This window comes from Bubalus bubalis, chromosome 22 (assembly GCF_019923935.1).
Source record: "Bubalus bubalis isolate 160015118507 breed Murrah chromosome 22, NDDB_SH_1, whole genome shotgun sequence".
In the NCBI taxonomy this organism is placed as follows: domain Eukaryota; kingdom Metazoa; phylum Chordata; class Mammalia; order Artiodactyla; family Bovidae; genus Bubalus; species Bubalus bubalis.
Window position 1 is genome coordinate 5517270 of NC_059178.1, and position 19390 is coordinate 5536659.

The window sequence follows — 19390 nt, forward strand, 5'->3', positions numbered from 1 at the left end:
GACTTTCAAACAGAGGTTAAAGTAGGCATCGATGGGCCATGTCTTTGGTTGGCTCCATAGCTGTGGTTCAGCCTGTCCTCTAAGAAAAACCAGTAACACGGGCAACGTGCATGGTCCCCCAAGAGAGGGGCCAGGCAGAGAGGCGCCGGCATCTCCTTTCCCCTCGTCTATTTTTCAAAGAACTGGGGATAGCCAAAATATAAACTGGAAACAAAACAACAGGAAAACCCATTCATACCTCTCTTTGTTCTCCAAATAATTGTTTGTAAAATCTACAGATGGATTCACTAAACCAGGGTGCAGAGGAAGGGTGATGTGGGGGGCTCTGACTTAAATGAGCCCCGCTGCAGTGTGGGACCCGGACCCCTGAAGCACAGTGAGGGCGCAGGTCAAGCCAACCAGATGGGCCACCCACAACCCTGGCTGGCGGAGCCCCGCCTGAGGACAGGTGAGTGTCCGGTGGGTGACGGAGGATTCAGGACGGCTACTTTGACTTCCTGGCCTTTCCTGTAAGAACCGGGGTCTGCTTTCATGCCGGCATGTGCTTAAGGCCAAGGGATCTCAGAGAACTGTTGGGGTCCAGAGAGTGAGGTTAGAAAGTTTTGACCCAGCTCTCTTCAAAGCTGATAGTTATGCAGATCTTGAGGAAATGGCAACCCACTCCAGTGCGCTGGCCTGGAGAATTCCATGGACAGAGGAGCCTGGCGGGCTGCAGCCCACAGGGTTGCAAAGAGGTGGACACGACTGAGCAACGAAAACTTTCACATTCATGTGCCCTAGAGCCAAACTCTACCTTCCAGCCCATGACCTTCCTTTCCCAGGCCAGGCCCACATGTCCCCAAGAGAGCAGGAGGGAAACCCAGGCCCAGGTGAGGCACTTCCATAGTTCTGTGTCTCCAAGGAAAAGGACATCCACTGGCACAAGCATTGAGTAAAAACCCTTTAATAACAAAATAACATTCACGATGTAGCTACTTCAGTTGTCTGGAAAACTCAGCTTACACTTGATTCAACATATCACTTTCCACAAAGTTTTTTTTTTTTTTTTAAAAAAAAAAGGACATAAAATGGCATAACAAAATATACCTCGAGTTTCATAAGACAAGTCTTCTTGGCAAATCCTAGTTAATAAGCCAGACCCATGCGTCTCTCGTAATAAAAACTGTTGGGCACACTCATGTCTCAGACACTCCTCTGTTTACTTTGGATTGAAAACACATTTGAACTTCGTAGATTCTACAACACCTGCTTCGAGAGGATTCGTGTGTGGGTTTGTGAGGGTGAGGAGAACTTGACTGAAACATCCATTTGATTTTATGGTAGAAGAACATAGAAAGCTTTCTGGAAGATTAAACACAATTACAATCATAAACGGTCAACAAAAATCGACTTAAAATTCTTGTATCCATTCCTGTCTTTGGCAGATTAATAAGGGAAGAAATCAAGACTATCTATTACAAAACTTTCATTATCACGATCTACTTTATAAGGCCAAATAAAATGTTTCTTGGCATTATTAATGAAAGCACATTTTCAGTATATTCTCATGGACGGTCATATAAATGTGCTACCGTGGGTGATTTCCAAGATTTTGCAGAGTGGGCTGTGGCCTTCCCACTGCTGTTTCCTAAGCTGCACTCCTATGCAAAATAAAGTGTGCTTGGCAACTGATTTGGTTTTATGTCAAGCATGTTGATTGGGGGAATAGGTATGAAACTTGAGAATGGGCCTCGGGACCCAAAATAAGAAAGAACGAGTTTGCCCAATCCACTGCAAGTGAAAAATACTTTTTGAGATATATAGGGGCCTCCGATAATTAGGGAGTTTATACAAAGAAGGTTTTACTAAACTAGGTTTCAAAACTTCTTATACCCGCTTTAGGATAGATGCAACATTGTTGGGCAGAAAAGAGTAAGCTAGACTCATCTCTCACTCTAGGGAGGAAAATCCATGATATGGGTGCACAGGTGAAGCTTTGAGGAATGGCCATCTATCTTTGCCCCCCAAAAACTGGAACAGCTGGTGGCGTTGTCCAGGAAAAGGGACAGAGAACCCAGAGAACAATGAATGATACTGACGCCATCTGAACTGCCCTGACAGAATATTCCAGTATTCTTCCAGGAAATCGAGCACAAAGTGGCCATCTCCAAGCAAAGACCCAGGAGAGGCGAGTCCTGGGTTGATCTGCATCTCCATACAGGTGGCCAGTTATGTCTGAGGTCAGGAACAGAAAGTCAAAAGGACTCTCTTGTGGGAACTTAAGATGCAGAGCTGTTTTTCAGTGCTTGTTTCCAAGCTCCTCTCGCATGGCGTGAGATAGCTGGGTTATGAGAATCTGACTGGGGGACTCGAGGTGGCGAACTCAAACTCGGAATGACCCTTCTCCTCGCACGTGAACTCGATTTAGTCTGACTCGGTTTGAAATCCCAACAGAGGTCAAGGTATTTTCGAGGTGAGACAGCTCCCAAAAAACCAATATTACCACTGTCTGAGGCTGAACTGTGTACATTTTCACAGTTTAATGTATACACAACCGTTCCACAACCGCTAACAATTTGGCGCCCATGCATAAACAAAGTCCATTGAACCAAAGGGGAAGATCTAGTTCAAAATGAAAAACGTTGCTATTTAAGACCACAATGCATCACACTGCTAAATTTTTAGCCTCATGCATAAAATTATAGCACTGATTGGCAGTTGCTAATTATAATACTACACTGTTAACACAGAACAATTAATTGTTCAGACCAAGTAGCACAAATGTAGAAAATAATAAATTTTTTTTTTCAACAGAGCAAATGAACACAGATTGTTTCTTCAGCAAAATATGAAACTGTAAACTTTGGGCTCATTCTGCAACTTTCCCCAATCCAGAATAAATAAAATTCAAAGGGGGGGAAAACCGTACATTTTTTTTTAAGCTCACCTTTTCGTCTATTACAAAAGCACAACCTAAAACGTATAAAGCTTTTTTTTTTTCTTTTTTCTTTTTTTAAATCACAGTTACCAAAAGAAACAGTGAATAATTTATTACATACGCTATAATAACATTACTCTAAACACTATTATCTATGAGGTATATCTGAGAAAATTCGGTAAGGAATTGCGCGGTCTGCATTGCCAACATGCCCAGGTTCATATTAAAGCTTTGGAACCGTGAAGAACTAGAAAAGGGAGAAGAACAGGGGAGGCAGAGGAGAGACAGAGAAAGAACCTTTGGTATTAGTACAAATCTCGTTGTTTGCAGGGTTGCATTGCAAAGCACCACAGTACAATAAGCCCACCAATTTACTGTATGGAGGCCCAGTGGAAGCTGAGGTATTCACAGGAAGGATTAAAAAAAACACACAGAGAAGTCCAGACTGGCTAAATCGTTGCTTTGGTTCAAGCAAGGCACTCGTCCCGTGGTTACATCACACTTTGCAAGTGAAGCATGAGGCTGAGGGGGGAATTGCTGAGGAAGGGTCTGCCAACCGGGGCTGTTTTCTGTGTTCAGGCTGCCATCCGTCTCCCTGCACTCCCTCTTCTAGGGGCTTGGTGGTTGGAAGGCTGGGGAAGGCGGTGTTGGCTTACAGAGTACTTCGCTGCTCAACCACCAGATCGTCTTGGTCTGGGAGAACACCTGTCTCCCGGGTATTCGGAGAATGCTACTTCCAATAGGAATTTGGGAAGAAAACCAAAGCAATTTGCTATCTGAAAGTCAGGCCTTACACCTTTGCCTGGTATGGGGGGGCAGATGGCGCTTGGAGCCTGTTTGGACCGGAAAGAAGATTCACATGGGTCAGTACGCTGCTTGGAAACTACAGGAAGGGATAACTGAGTGTTCCTTCAAGTCTGTCAGTCTAGCTTCTAATTTCCTCTACTAGCTATACTCACATCAATGCGTGGATTGGAGGAATTGACTGGTCTTTTCCCTCCTTAGCTTCTTTGTGTAAATGGTCATTTAAAAAGCTGAAAGAGAACTACGTTAGTTGAAATGCAAAATACTAGTATCCAATAAACAACCAGACTGGAGGCTGATCTTCACATATGTCTGAAACTCATTTGGTCAACAGTTGAGAATGATTTCACCTTGCTCATGTACAAATCACTCTGGTGACTGAATCTTCGTGGTGAATTAATCAGTTAATTGACTCAAAAGAAACTTAAGACCAATTCACTTCATGAGTAAGAAGGGAAAAGAGAAGTAACTTTAAGCACTAAACAGGCAAATTGATTCCTCTGAAATTTTGTGGTCATCTTTTGTTCCTAATGAGTAATGTTTCAGCATCCGATGATACACAGCTTAAACTTCTCTCATAAGTACAGAGGTGCCCTCGAAATGATGTATTGTGTCAAGAGGAAAAGGGAAAAGCTGAACAGCTTAAATGTCACATGTATATGTGGTGATTGAATTCCCCTCTCTGACAAATACTGACAAATGCAAATTTTATGCATTTTTTATTTTTATGCAAATAAAAATATGCATAACAATTCAACTCAGCCGACCAAGAATGAATTTTCTCTTCTCACTGAATCAGAAGCTTGTCTCTACAACACTCTGGAGGCGGGAGGTTCAACAGTGATCTCAATGGAACAGCATGTACTTCCAGGGCAAACACCCCTCTGTGAGCTCTAATAGATCAAGCCTAACCACATTTACAAGCAACTGATCTCATGTGACTTTATGTTGAGATTCTAGCTAGACAGATACCAAAATACCTGTGCCTATTTCTACCGGGTAAAAATGTCCACGACAAGCTCCAAGCCCTCGTCCTCTTGCCAACGTGTGGCCCGTCTCAGGCAGAGACGCTCGAGGCTCGAACACAGTAGTGACCCAGAGGCTTGACTGGACTTTGCCTCTGGGTCAGTTACTTGCGTTGGGTAACTATTTCACTCCTCTGGGCCTCCAGGGGCTGGACTAAAAACTTCTTAAGGTCCCTTCCAGCTCTACCGTTCAATGATTAGGATTCTTATCATTGGAAATCTCAACTGTGGCAGCTCCAAAGCAGGGGACAGAGGTCGTGGCTGGGACCGAAGGCCACTTTCAACCAGGCTTCTTCATCAATTTGGAATTTCAGGAACCCAATGACGGCAACATCTGAACGTGCATCCTGAACACGCGTCCTGAACACGTGGAGGGGACAGCGAACGCATGAAGAAAAACACAGAAAACATCCCTTTCCCGATCAGCAGCCACTGTCGCATAGATTAACTATTTCTTTGGGGTATCTGAGCTGTGGCCATACATGCCATACATCAGAGAGAAGAGTTAAAATTATAAAAGAGCACAAGCAAAATGCAGACCGCACAGAGAAAGAAATCTTTGGTATCTTTGGTGTCATCAACACGATTAAAATTACAAATGGAAAAAGTCAGTGAGGTAGCCTTCTTTGGTTCTCACTAGAAATAGAAAGTTTTTCCTTTTTTTTTTTTCTTTTTTCTGCTTTTTTTTTTTTCCTTTTTTGTTTGTTGTTTTACACACACACAGAGTTCATTCTTGGAAGCAGCTAGTGTAAGGGTTTCTTTTTGCTGTTCTGATTTTTTTTTTTAATTTATTATTCCAGTTTCTTTACAGAAGCCCCGAAATCCAGGCTGGTGAAGCAGGGTCTCAGCATGCGTTTTCTGAATGCACAGGTTCGGGTTGAATAGTCATTGCTTGTCCACAAACTTTGCTCTGTTGTCCATCTGACAGCAAACAAACTGCAGTGCTTTCTGTTGTTTTAAATAAAAAATATAAACTATATCGTGCACCTTTTGCAGATGCTGAATAAGTTAAATAAATAAGTTACAATATGAAGGCTCTGAGGGCCCCAATAATTAAAAGGTGAAGTTCGCTTGGTACCAGGTGGGGCTGCGAACTTAAATAATTTAATCACTGTTACTTAAACTATTTTCAAAGTTAATTCAAGAAAGAAAAATACCTCATTTTTTTTTTTTTGTAACCTGTATTTCTTCCCTGTCTGTAACAGAATTTCTCTGCTTTATAAAGCAGACCTTCGATTCTAAAAGGGATCGCGCATCTCTGATGCACCATTGGTTTAGGTTCTGATAAATAAGCACAAAGAGTAAAATCAGAGTAAGGAAAGATTAAGTAATTATCAAAATCCTATACATATAGTGTTCTAAAAACTAATTTAAATAAATTAATTACATTAATGGTACTTAGCTTGTTGGATTATAACCCAAAGAGATAACGGGAAAAAAAAGAAGGTTTCTTTTGTCTTCATTTTTCAATGGACAAAACATATAGCCTCTTTCCACAGTCTAAATGAAAATAAAGCAGAAAATTATAACCTCTGAACTTTCTCACATTCAAAAAGACCATTTAAATGTGACAAGCACGAAAAAAAAATCACCATGTCCCTCCCTCTAGCTGACACAGCCCCCCCCACAACCATATCACCATTTTCTCAACCCTGGAAACCAGAGCCCACTTTTTTCTTCATTAGTTCGTACTTTGCTACTTTTTCCTTCCTCTTCCTTTTTTTTTGGGGTGTGTGTTCTTTTTTCAGGTCTTTGGATTTAGCTTTAGTTAATGAAAGATCCAGAATAAAGCTATTCAACCGAAGTCATCAAGCACGTGTGTCGTTCTTACACAGATGATTAAATAAAATGTAAGGTTTCTTGAAAGCTGAGTTTACCTTGGATGTGACCAAATGAGTGGAATTCCAAGTGTAGGGAATGAAGATGCTGGAATGTTTCCCCCCCCTGCATTTTGGTTTTCAATGTTACAATAAATAATAAAAACAGTGTACACTGTAGAAGTACCACATACATGTGAAACGACCATTGAAAATGTATTTATTGTAACGGGGACAGTATATATGGACATATGGAAGTGTCTGTGCAGTGTGGACACTCACAGGCGATGGGTGTTGCTATAAGATGCCTTTGAGAATACATGGTGAAAGAGGCGTCTAAATCTGTATACATTCAAGCTGAAGATGGTACAAGGATTAGGCAATTGTGTCTACCAAGGTTTATGCGGTGGGAAATATCTCTGCTAAGGCTGGAGCAGAGTGGAAGACTTCTGTGGAATGAACAGATCTGTAGCCATGTGTGTTTTTCCTCCATTAAAAGGGAATGAACTGGTTAATTCCAGGCAACTTAACTCAACACCAGTAAGGAAAGCTTAGACTCCAGCTTTCACTTGCCTCTGGCTGTCAGAGCCTTTTTGGTATCTGAGAACAGGAAGACTTCCGGTCCCCGTGGGGTTCACGGAACAGCCCATCAGCCTCAACTCTAAGTTCAGGGCCTAAGGGAGGCTCTATGTCATTTTAATACATTAAAAATTTTTTATAACCAATTCTGAGACTTTCTAAAACAAATAAACCAACCCTCCCTCCCCTTGGCCCTTGGAAAGAAAAAAAAAATCATAGGTAGAAAATAGGCATTGGGACAGCCATATTTAAAGCCAACGTCATTAACTAGATAAGATTTATACAGTGAACTCTGGTACACTTGCTTCTTTTAGTATGGATTTTGTGGCCTTATTTGAAAACTAGAATCTGCTGTTGCTGTAGAGGCGACTTGGTCTTTGCTAAATGTATAAAAGCTCTCCAACCTTACAGGTAAACATCAGAATGGTATAGGCAAACCAACTGTATCCCTTTTCTGTCTGCCATGTTTCACTTGCTCTTACTGGTCAGGCTGACTAGTCTGAACCAAAAGGCATTGGCAGCAGCAGCAACAAAAAATCAGCTCTGATTGGTTAGGAATCGTGACGGTTACTGTCATAGTACTTGGGTTTGGGCTTTGGGGTCGACCTTGCTTGGCCACATGGATCATCTTTTTCTCTACTTTTTAATATACTCCATTCTTCTTCAATAAGACTGGAACCCAGCCTGCTCTTTTTCTATTTTTAAGACATTCCTATTCCTACTATGCAACCTCCTGAAAATCAGAGTTCACCACAAAGGTCTATTGTCACGATGCTTCAGGAACAGTAATCAATGGACACGTGTATGATTCTACCAGCACTTTCAAGGCTGGGAAAGATTCCCCTGCACCCACGTGGCAGCCCTACCTTTCAAAAAGCTGTTTAGCTTTAATATATCAGCATGAATAGGTGGACACCCAGCATAAAGAAAAATGGCTGATCGTCTAAAAGGCATTTATGTTTGGCTCTGAAATACACTGTCTGACTTAACAAAAATGTGCCTGTGTGTGTATCAGATTTACTCCTAATTTTATTTTAGCTAGAAATGAAAATGAGCTTGAATTTCCAGAGCCCTCAGGAAAAGAGACCCTGCAGAGGCGATTTCTCCCAAGTGTCAGGGTACCTGCCTTATTCCCACCTGTACTGTTAAGTGTTACAACCTACATGCTATTTTACATTTTGGAAAGGCCTTTAAATATTGTGGATGAGTTTTTATTGTTGTTGCTGTTTTCTTTTTCTTTTCTTTTTTTTTTTTCAGAAATATATTGGCTCTTTTTAAAATAAAAGTTTCCTGGAATGAAAGAACTACATCCTCAGAACAAAAATCACATTGAAAACAAAAACGGAGGCAAGCCTATTTCCCTAAAGAAATAAAGAATTTTCCAGCCAATAGCTTTTGGATTTCCATTGTCTCAAGAATGTGAATTTGGTTTGGAACTGTCCCTTCACTCTGCCCTGCCCTTTTCATTGCTAATGCCTGGAATTTTTCTTGGATTGAGGAAATGGATCCTAAACTATAACTAAGTCCAAAGAGTTTTTTTTTCTAAAATTGTTAACCTAAAATAAGTTTTTAAATGCTTGAGGAAAGACATAGTGGGTCAAATTCCATTATAATTCAGTTTGCAGGGTTTTTTCTTCTTTCTTTCACATTTTTAACAAATTGAAATTCTGTAGGACTTAACTTTTCAATACACAAATATATAGACACACACATGTATTTATATATGTACGTAAATAATTTTTCAGAAGCAAGCACTTCTCTCTGGTATGGCATTATTTGCTATGAGACATTTATCAAAACCCCGGAGGGAAGTTCTTGCCTTTTTTTTACATTATGATATCTCCCTCTGGTCCCCAGGAACACTGAGGGTGTATGTGTCTACACTTGCTTGGACCAGAGTTGAAATCTCAGGCCACGAAGGCAGCCTCTTTCAGTGTAGACATCTTCAGAGGACACCAGAGACCCAAATGCTGAGACTGGCATGCCAAAGAATCACTAACCAAACCAAGCAGGCTTCGCTCCTCAGCCCAGTCTCGGGAAGAACAAGCATTTCCATTGGCCATGAGTCACAAAGTTTCATTAAGAAATGCCCAAGTTGAAATTTGCTTTTATCAACCCAATAGGAGCACTCCCCTGCTGAAATATGCTCTTTTCTTGGTCATTTGACAAAGGAGACATGGAGAATGAGCAAGAGACAAAGCAACACAGGGCAAAGTCAAGGAACATCCCCGGGTAGGATGAATTATAAAAGCCACGGAAAGTCACTTTCTTTTCATGGCTCCAGGCTGCTGCCTCTGCAAAGGGAGACTGATGTGGAGGGGGCAAGGAGCTGGCACCACAGACAACAGGTCTTCCAAGCAAGAATCGGGGATCCTCCCTACTCCTTGCCTTGTGTTTGCTCTCCAGGACTGAGACACCCCTACCCCCCAACACCTCTGCCTCACCCCAGTGCCAGCCGTGGCTGCACACGGGCTTGTCTAAACAAACTGGTCATTACCACCCTGAGGAAACCTGATGAACCCACTGCAGCAGGAGCTAGACTTTTGCAAGAAGTCCCTTCGGTGGATCTACTCATTGAGGGGCATCTCGAACACCCCAGTGGGACAGGGCTCCTGAAGAAGACGTGTCTGGGCTGGCCTCATCTCTGTAACTGGTGGGAACGGACCACTGAGCTTCCCCAGCAGTTAGAGAAGACGAATACCCACCTCCCTGGCCATGGTGGATGGACGTCACTCACCACCCTGATCATGGCTGAGACAGAGAACAGAGATGACTCGAAATACAAATAACACTCATTTGTCCCATGGACCCATTTATCAACACGTTAAAACATTGAAATGCTTGAACTTGACTTTCAACCTTTCCCAGGAATTTTCACAGAAATCAGAATACTCTAAATCATCCACACTCTGGGATGGCATGAGAAATGAGCAAAGCTCTGAACTGAGTACTTAAGTGATGAAGCACTTGACAAAAACAAGACGTGAATTTGAACAGCAATAACTTTGGGTTATCACCAATGTCAAGTTGAATCTATATATGTATTCATATATTATATATATCTCTTTCTTTAGAAATGCAACTTTACAGCTGATTTTTTAAAAAGCTAATAGAAAAGTAGAAACTGACAATCGTTTTTACATGTCTCCCCCCACCCCCAAATGAAGCCCTGTTAGGATGTAGCAATCACATGAAGATGAGGCTTGTCAATTCCTCTACAAATTCTTTGGTTCTGTGGCTCGGGAGAGGATGCGTCCCCAAGACCCCTACTCCTGACCCTCACTCTCCTTCCCTCCCTTGATGATGAGACTCTGAACACAGAAGGAACCAAGAGTAAGGGAGGGTTAAGCAAAGAACATTCAAGTGACAGTAAGATTCCCCACGCTCTGCTGAGCAGAGAGAACTGCTCAGTACCCCCAACATCTTAAAGTGGAGTTCCATGGAATCTTCTGAGAGATTCCATGTTGGGTAGAAAGCCGTAAAACAAAATGATAGGGAAACAATAAAATCAAATAAATGACCCTTTCCTCTCGTTGCTCAGAAACAAAATTGATTACCTTTACACACAGATCAATGGCGCTATTAGTATTTAAGCCAGGCAAGAGGGGATAATGAACTGAAACAAAGGTGTGAGAAATCCTCATCTTTGGTATTGTAGCTGTTGAGGTTTCTGTTGCTCTGTTCCGTGTTCTTTTGAAAAACTGCATAGGCACAAATTAAAGACAATCTTCACCTTTAAGATTACCGCGTGAGTCGTCGGATGGAGCAGCAGCCACGGAGGCTCTTCCTTATTTCTCTTCCTGTCTCAAACCCTTTTTAAAAATCTGCTTCCAAAAAATGTCCCAAGAGGTCCGTTTGAACACAGTGTGTCTTGATGTTTTTTGTTTCTGTTTTTTTTTTCCTTTCTGGCTTGCTTCCATCTTGGTGGTGGTGGATTTTCATGGACGTCCGTTTTTCTTTATTCATTTCAATGGGACAGTTTTGTTTGTTGCAGAAGTAGGTGCAGAAAAAGTTTCTTTGGTTTCGATTAAGTAATTCATAAAAAAAGTCAGTCTCAAGTGTCTGTAAAGCATCATTGCAGCGTTTGGCTTGCTTTGAACACCCCTGTGGTGCCCACCTGGGGCCATTCACTGGTAAATATGCACATGGTGACTGTCGCAATCTCCTGGGGTCCTGTGGGCCCTCCTCCACTTGCTGTGGGAAGGTGACAGCCAGGAACTGGAAAGCCACTTGCTCGGTGGCTTGGCTAACATCCTTGGCGGAGCCGGTCCACTCGGCCCAGGGATGAGCCAAATGCGAGCGCTGAAAGCCATTTGGAGTTGCACAGGTTTTCTGACTTCTAAAAGTAATCACAGTATTTTTTTCAGGCTAGAAAATGGCAAGTAATAAATGTCTTTGGTTTGCAATATTCTGCTTCTTTGGTGTGCTGTGTTTTTCTCCAGATTTATTCAGCTGTTCTGCTAGGATGATTCAACAATGAAAGAGATTCAGGACTAGATGATGGTTATGAGCAACATGTTTGGTGGTTTGAATTCTTTTTTTTCCTTGCTAGGAAACACTGAAAACATCCCTATTGATGGGATGGACAAGGGAACAACCCAAATCTGAAAGCGTGAGAATGTATTATGTGGTGGTCATAATGCACAATAGGAGGAACCAGGTGATGGATAACCAAGAAGGATACATTTATGATCTAAAAAAATCTAGATCTTTTAAAATGCTGCATTTGGTCTGTATACCGTAACAGTTAAATTGGCCTCCTGAGTGTGCGTTTTCATTATGTACAAACAGAATTTGTAGCAAACTGCAAAATGTGCTTGAAGCCATATTCCCAATGATTCCCTCTTGACTTCCCAATTGGTGTCTTGAAAATCCAGATGCAGTGAATCCAGAACCTCCCTCACTTGTCTGTTTATCTTCGTTGTGCTTGATACTTGGCGCTCAAGTGAACTGACTTGGTTTGTTTTATTTTTTGATGGATCTAAGACCACGTGAGATTTCCAGGAGGTAAGGAAAAGAAAACTGTGAACTGGATCAACTTAAAGCTTTCTAAACCATTCAATGAAAACGATGCCTGAGTTGGGAAAAAACAGGTCCTTGGATTTTTTTTTTTGTTTTTAAACTTCCATATTTAAAATTTGTGCTCAGTAATTGTCATTCGGATGGTTTTTTATGTTATGGCTGTGAATGTTGGTGAACTACGGTTTGATGAAGCTAAGCACTTAGAAAGCAAATGAGGTCATTCTTGTTGCTAGATTCTTCTCTTACTGTAGCATCTTGGGAACCCAAACTCAAGAGTCCTTATACAAGCCAGAGTCCTACTATTAACTCATGGGAACGCTGACTGCAAGAGGCTGACAGGATCCAAACTGGGATGCTGACATTCTAAGCAATCCTGATTGGCTGACACTACGCTGGAATGGACTTGCTCTAGGAAGGCCCCATTTGGGTTCCTGGGGTGCTTAGCACGCTCGCTCAGAGGACAATGTCCGGTTCAAAGAGATTAGTTTTCAGCTTGCATGTGGATTCCATAGCCATTAAAAATAAATGAACAAAAAAGAACACCTGGCCTATGATTACAGCTAGAATAGAAAAGTTTCAAGAGAATTGTGCTTTCAAATCACCAGTGAAGGGCCCCAGCTAAGAATCCGGTGTCTCTTTCCTCTGCGTTTTCTTTGGGTATCGGTTGTCCTCGTCGGGAGGCGACTTGTGCCCAGCTGAGAGTCCTTCCGTCACGCTTTGGTGCAAGTGCCGGAGGTGGACGAGGCGCCGCCCGCGCTCAGGTCATCCTGCCACTTCTCCAGGCTGCGGCGCCGGGCGTTCATGAAGAAGTTGCTGACGGTAGTGAGCTCCAGGCCCAGCTGCTGGGAAATGGTGATCTGCATCTCTTTGGATGGGCGCTTGTTCTCCTTGAAGATGGCGAAGAGCGTTCGGCGTTGGAGGTCGGTGAACACCAGGCGGGATTTCTTCTGGGAATTGTTCCTGTCCTTGTTGGGCTCTTGCTCTTTGCGTTTGCACGCTGGAAGGGGGAGAGAAGTAGCAGAGAGTCAGGGTGAGGCTGAGACCCGGCCCTCCCCCTGAGCTGATGCACCAAGAAACAGGGACAGACTCGCAGAGGGGATGTAGACCGTTAAACTTTATTCTGCGAACTGCCTGGCTGTCAGTAACCAGCCTTCCCAGTTCATCTCTGCGTGATGGAGGGCATCTGTTAGTCGGGGGACGGAGAGAGGAGAAAAGAACAGAGCTGTTCTACACACTCGGGTTTTTGAACCAAACGCCTGTTGCTTTCTTTTTCACCCCTGACCGCCTACCCCCACCCTCTTAAAACTCTTCATCTGTGAAATCAGGTATTCTGAAGAAAAGGACCCCTTCCCCTGGGGGAAGCCTGGTTACCCGGTTCCTCTTTCACAGTCTCCCTCTAGAACTGCTGAGAGCTGAGCCACAACGACTTTCTGGAGTCAAAACTTAAAAGTGGTGTCATTTCTCGAAATCAAACCTTCCACCCACATGACTCAAAAAGTTGTGAACAGAATGAAAGGAGTGATGGCATCATCCCAACCCCAAATCCCCTTCCTCTAGACTTTCGAAAAAATTAAAAAAAAAAAAAAACACAAACATAAAATCAAACAGGGAGGGGAAGTCCATGAAAAACTTGGTTTAACCAGTTGTAATTTGGCTGGTCTGATGTGAAGCCAGTACATGAAGACCAGGGCTGAGGTTGGCAGAAGAACCCACATTTACAGAGGATCAGATTAGAGCCCTAGATATGTGAATAAGTAGATGGAGCGTGTCTGATTCAGTAGCTAGGTCTCCACAGCTGGGCTGCCAGCACACTTTAATATGTGTCACTGCCTCACCTTACCCTACACGTTCCTGGAAGGCGGGCATCAGGTCTGTGTGACGCTCCCCACTGGCTTTTTGGAACCACGGACATAACTGAATGCTTGGGATACTGAGGACAAGTGGTGTCTTGACTCTTTCAGGAATGTGCACATTTCACAGACAGAGTGGGTCCCAGAAAAGTAACCTCTAAGAGCTACTACAGAGCATATAAGTCACAAATTTAAACACGAGAACACGCGCTAAAATCACTGGACAGAAACCTCAACTCATTCAAGGTTTTTGTGTAGCCTCAAGAGCCGACTCATTGGAAAAGACTGATGCTGGGAAAGATTGACGGCAAAAGCTGAAGAGGGTGGCAGAGGATGAGATGGTTAGATTAGACGGCATCACCGACTCAACAGACGTGAGTTTGAGCAAACTCTGGGAGATAGTGAAGAACAGGGAAGCCTGGTGTGCTGCAGTCCATGGGGTCGCAGAGAGTCGGACACAACTTAGTCTGTCTGAACAACAGACACAGCTGATCCAGGAAAGGTGAGGAGGGAGCAGAAGTCTAGCTTTGAGCATCCTTCTCTGAACCAACTCCTACTGGACATTCTGGCCCCAGCTGAGCTCTCCTTGTACTCTTCTGACGTTCCCCCCAAGGCGAGCTGTCTGGAGTACTGTCTGGAAGCCTTTTCAGACTTCTCAAAGCCCTGATTTGTGAGTCTTGCTTCTGAGCTTTGGGTCAGGCCATTTTTTTCTCTGCATTCTGCAAGGAGAATGAGCTGTAGTGGGGCTGCTGCGGTGTGAGTATCAGGGGAACATCCTTCAAACGGCAGGGTCTTAGGATTTAACCTGAGGACCAACACTCACAGGAAAGATATTCTGGAAGCTGAACACCCCCCGACACAACTGGCCAGCCTCCCTGTTGGATGCCATCAGCCATAAAGGGATCACTCCTGAAACAAGTAAGAAGCTGTAAAAAAGGGCAGGGGCAGGAGAGCCCTCCGTAGAACTGCTGGGCGGCGTCAGCTCTGCTAAACCCTCTCCTCCTCTTTTCCTTCTCTTACTTCCACAAGTAATTGTATTACCTTTGAGAATTAAACACAACACACATATGAAAGTGAAAGGCGCTCAGTTGTGACTCTTTGTGACTCCATGGATACACAGTCCATGAAATTCTCCAGGCCAAAATCCTGGAGTGGGTAGCCTTTCCCTTCTCCAGAGGATGTTCCCCACCCAGAGATGGAACTCAGCTCTCCTGCATTGCAGGCGGATTCTTTACTAGCTGAGCCACCAGGGAAGCCCACATATACACACCTATAAGAAACAATTTGTTTCATTCCAAACCCCGATCTCTTGGAAAGCTTGGATTCTCTCAGATAAAGGGCACTTGCCCTGCAATGGGAACTCAGAAAGGGCTGAAACAGCTTACAGTTACTCTTCTCCCATAGGAACTTCCCAGGTAAGATTTCTTCTTTGATTATCCCTGGGAGGTCACACTTTTGCTGGATTTTGGATATTTACTTTAACTGCATTGGTAAACTTACTCTCTCTAGTGCAATCCTCTACAACCGTGCTTCTGAAGTTCAGAGTGGGGACTTCCCTGGTGGTCCAGTGGTTAAGAACCCACCTGCCAATGCAGGGAACGTGGGTTCGATCCCTGGTCCATAAGTTTCCATATGCTACAAGTCAACTAAGCCTGTGTGCCACAGTTACTGAAGCCTACACGCCCCAGAGCCTGTGCTCCACACCAAGAGACACCACCTCAGTGAGAAGCCTTCACGTCGCAACTAGAGATCAGCCCCTGCTCGCCACAACTAGAGAAAGCCTGCCTGCAGAAAGCAATGAAGACCCAGCGCAGCCTGAATAAATAGATACTAAAAAAACAAAGCTTAATTGCTCAGGGATTATCTGGAAAGCTTGTTCAAACGCAGGATCTGAGGCGGTCAACCTGGGTGGGGCCCAACAGTCTGCATTTCTAATGAGCTCCCAGGTGATGCGGCTGGTCCATATCCTGCTCCTGCTTTACCACGTCCAGTCTTGATTCACGAACCTAACATTCCAGGTTCCTGTGCAATATTGTTCTTTACAACATTGGCCTTGACTTTCACCATCAGACACACCTCCACGACGTCACTTCTGCTTTGTCCCTGCCACTTCCTTCTCTCTGGAGCTATGAGGAGTTGCCCTCCGCTCTTTCCAAGCAGCATACTGGACACCTGCCAACCCTAGGGGCTCCCTTTCCAGTGTCGTGTCTTTTTGCTTTTTCACACTGCTCATGGGGTTCTCGCAGCAAGAATACTAGAGTGGTTGGCATTCCCTCCTCCAGCAGACCACGTTCTGTCAGAACTCCCCACTGTGACCCGTCCGTGTTGGCTGGCCCTACACGGTATGGCTCATAGCTTCACTGAGTCACGCAAACCACTTCACCACGACAAGGCTGTGACCCATGAAGGGCAACAAGGATCTGTCTGGCTCCCAGAGTCTCAGAGGAGCACCCTGATGGAATGAAATGTTCTGGAACCCAACACCTGGATTCTAATCTGGGCTCCTTCACCTCCAAGACTTGGCATCTCGGTAAATGACATAACCTCCCAGTGCCTGTCTTCCTCATCAGCATAATGGAAGGAAGATGCTCACCTCTGTAGAGGCTTCCATGAGGCAAAGTGTGTGCATGCCACCTTCCCTCTGGCTGGATTACCCCAGGAATCCCAAGGTAGGTAAGTGGAAGAATTATTCTTACTTTAAAATGAATAAGTGGAGACCTGAGGGTGTAAGTGACTGAGTTAAGGTCACATTCCAGGCTGGCTGCAGGCCCAGGGCAGGCGTCCAGACCTTGGGTCTCCCCATCTTCGTCCTCTACAGAGATGGCACTCACGCCCCTGGCCCCTTAAATAGAATCTATCTGCAGGGCAGCCCCGGGGGTCTGTCCCAAGAAATCCTGACTCTCACTATGTGGGGTAGGGTTCTGGAATCTGAGCTTTCACAAACCTCTGAGGGCGCTTCTGAGACATGAAAGCCTGTGTGCTTGACCCCACAACCAATTCAGGTTCCCGGATTGCTGTTCTCACCCCAGCCTCCCGGGACACAGGTGTCAAGCCCACATTTGGAAGATTCTGAGTAAACAGTGGTGTGGGGAAACCGCCTGATAACAAGATCTGGCCACATAGATTCCACTAACTTCGGCTGAGACCCTCAGTCAATTCATTCTCTTTGGGTTAATCACACAGTCCTCAGCCTTCATACCAGTATTGATTATTCTTCAGATAATGCTTTATTGGTGCCTTAAAAAAACCCATTAAGAAACTGAAGTGTAGTTAATTTACAATGTTGTGCCAGTTTTAGGTATACAGAAAAGTGATTCAGTTACACACACACACACACACACACACACATATTCTTTTTCAGGTTTGTCCATTATAGGCTATTACAAGATATTGGATATAGTTCCCTATGCTGTCCAGTAGGTCCCTGTTCTTGATTTTATATAAAGCAATGTGTATATGTTAATCCCAAACTCCTAACTTAGCTCTCCTTCCCCATTCCCTGTTAACCCCTTTGGTAACCGTAAGTTTGTTTTCTGTGTCTGTGAATGTATTTTTGTTTGTAAATAAGTTCACCTGTATCGCTTTTTAGAATCCACACATAAGTAATATCAAATCTTTCTCTTTCTCTTACTTCACTTAATATGATAATCTCTAGGTCCATCCATGTTGCGCAAATGACATTGTTTTGTTCTTTTTTATGGCTGAGTAGCACTCCATTGTGTGTGCAAATGCACATTATGTGTGGCACACGTACACACACACACATACACACACGTGCATCTCACATCTTTATCCATTGATCGGCTGATGGACATCTGCGTCGTCTCCACATCTCGGATGGTAAGCAGTGTTGCTGTGAGCACTGGAGGTGCATCTATCTTTTCAAATTACGGTTCCTCTGGGTATATGCCCAGGAGTGGGATTGCACGCTTACATGGTAACTCTATTTTTAGTTTTTTAAGGAACCTCTATACTGTTCTCCATCACAGATGCACTAATTTACACCCCACCAACAGTGTGGTAGGGTTCCCTTTTTCCCACGCCCGCTCTAGCATTTACTACCTGTATTAATAGACTTTCTAATGGTGATCATTCTGACTGGTGTGGGGTGTATTTGAGCTTTTAAGAGGGTGCTTAGGCAGTGCTGATGCTGGTCCAAGTTGGCCTGTCAGATTATATTTGAAGATACATCCATATACGAGTTAAGAGACAAAATGTTAAAAGTTTAACGTTCAGCAACCTGCAGAGAAAGAACAGATCAACACATCCTGTGTATTGCTTCCCAAGAGCTTCCCAAAGCCAACAGATCTGATACCAAATAACGCAAAGCTGCAGCCTGTGGTTTGACAATGCATGGCAAGTCCAAAAGCCCAAAAGAATGAGGCAACAAATAAGGAACATGCCCAAAGTCCTGACACTTGGCAGCTGCCACCCCATGATTCCTACAAAAGCAGTTGGTCAGGAGCTGAAGGAAGGTACAAAAAGAGGGCAAACATCTGCTTTGCAAGTCTAAGAAAAAGCAGACAGATCAAATGACATCTGGGAGTTGGCATGAAGGCAGGAACCTCAGAATTTCTCAGACAAGATGTAAAGTCAGCTATGCCCAGGGGCACAGTCAAGAGTGTCAATGGTTTTGGTGTGAGAACATTGCGTGCTACAGTCAAATACCCATCTCATAACAGCTCGGGAAATGCCAAGTAGCTCCCGACAGCCCAGGAACACGTGCTAGAAACCCAACAGACGGTGCTCATCAGCCGTGTGGATGAGCTGAGCTCCTCCCACTCGAGGTAAGCTCTGCTCCTGGAGGATGGGAGGTTAGCTCGGACTCCTGCCAGCGCTGGGGTCTGCTTCTTCTCCTCCCTCTTCCAGGAGAGAAGGGAGGGCGTGCCATGGGGCTGTGTATGTGTGTGTGTGTGTGTGTGTTGCTGGATGGGAGGAGGGAGTCATCCCCCAGCCATTCCCCATCTTCCTTCCTCTCTTGGGAAGTGGTCCCCAAGTGGGCCATGGAAGTTTGAGAGCTCCTGTCTATGGCAAAGACAGGAGAAGTCATTTGCGTGCAACGAGGCTGCCTATTGGGGCTACAGAGCTTTTTCTCCCCTTCTGGGGCAGGAACAGTATCAGCTCAGATGGATAACACTACCTGTCTTTTGTGACCCATGACCTGGGACTAGCAGATTACAGAGATGGAGGCATCTGTGTTTAACAACAGAGGTGACCGCTAACTGCCTAAGACACGTGGACAAATGTTTCAGACCACCGGGCTTGCAGGGTGAAATAAGAAGAGGGGAAGTGCTGGTTTGAGGCTCAAGCCCTCCGAGATCCCTGAGATGCCCATTCACCTGTTGGCTGGTGGCCACCCTTCAGAGGGGCAGAACC

General features: G+C 44.2%; 1 protein-coding gene across 2 annotated transcripts in view; it reads right to left on the reverse strand.

Annotated features, from left to right (window-relative positions):
- Window positions 1-927: 927 nt before the first annotated feature.
- ONECUT2 (one cut homeobox 2) overlaps window positions 928-19390 on the reverse strand; it is a 56957-nt gene continuing 38494 nt past the window's right edge. The window contains exon 2 of one of the 2 annotated variants that reach the window (XM_006055290.4): window positions 928-13161. In XM_006055290.4, coding sequence (XP_006055352.4) covers window positions 12875-13161 — 287 coding nt within the window. In that variant the 3' untranslated portion in view covers window positions 928-12874. The remainder of the gene's footprint in view (window positions 13162-19390) is intronic. The other variant, XR_003106037.3, reaches the window with a different exon arrangement.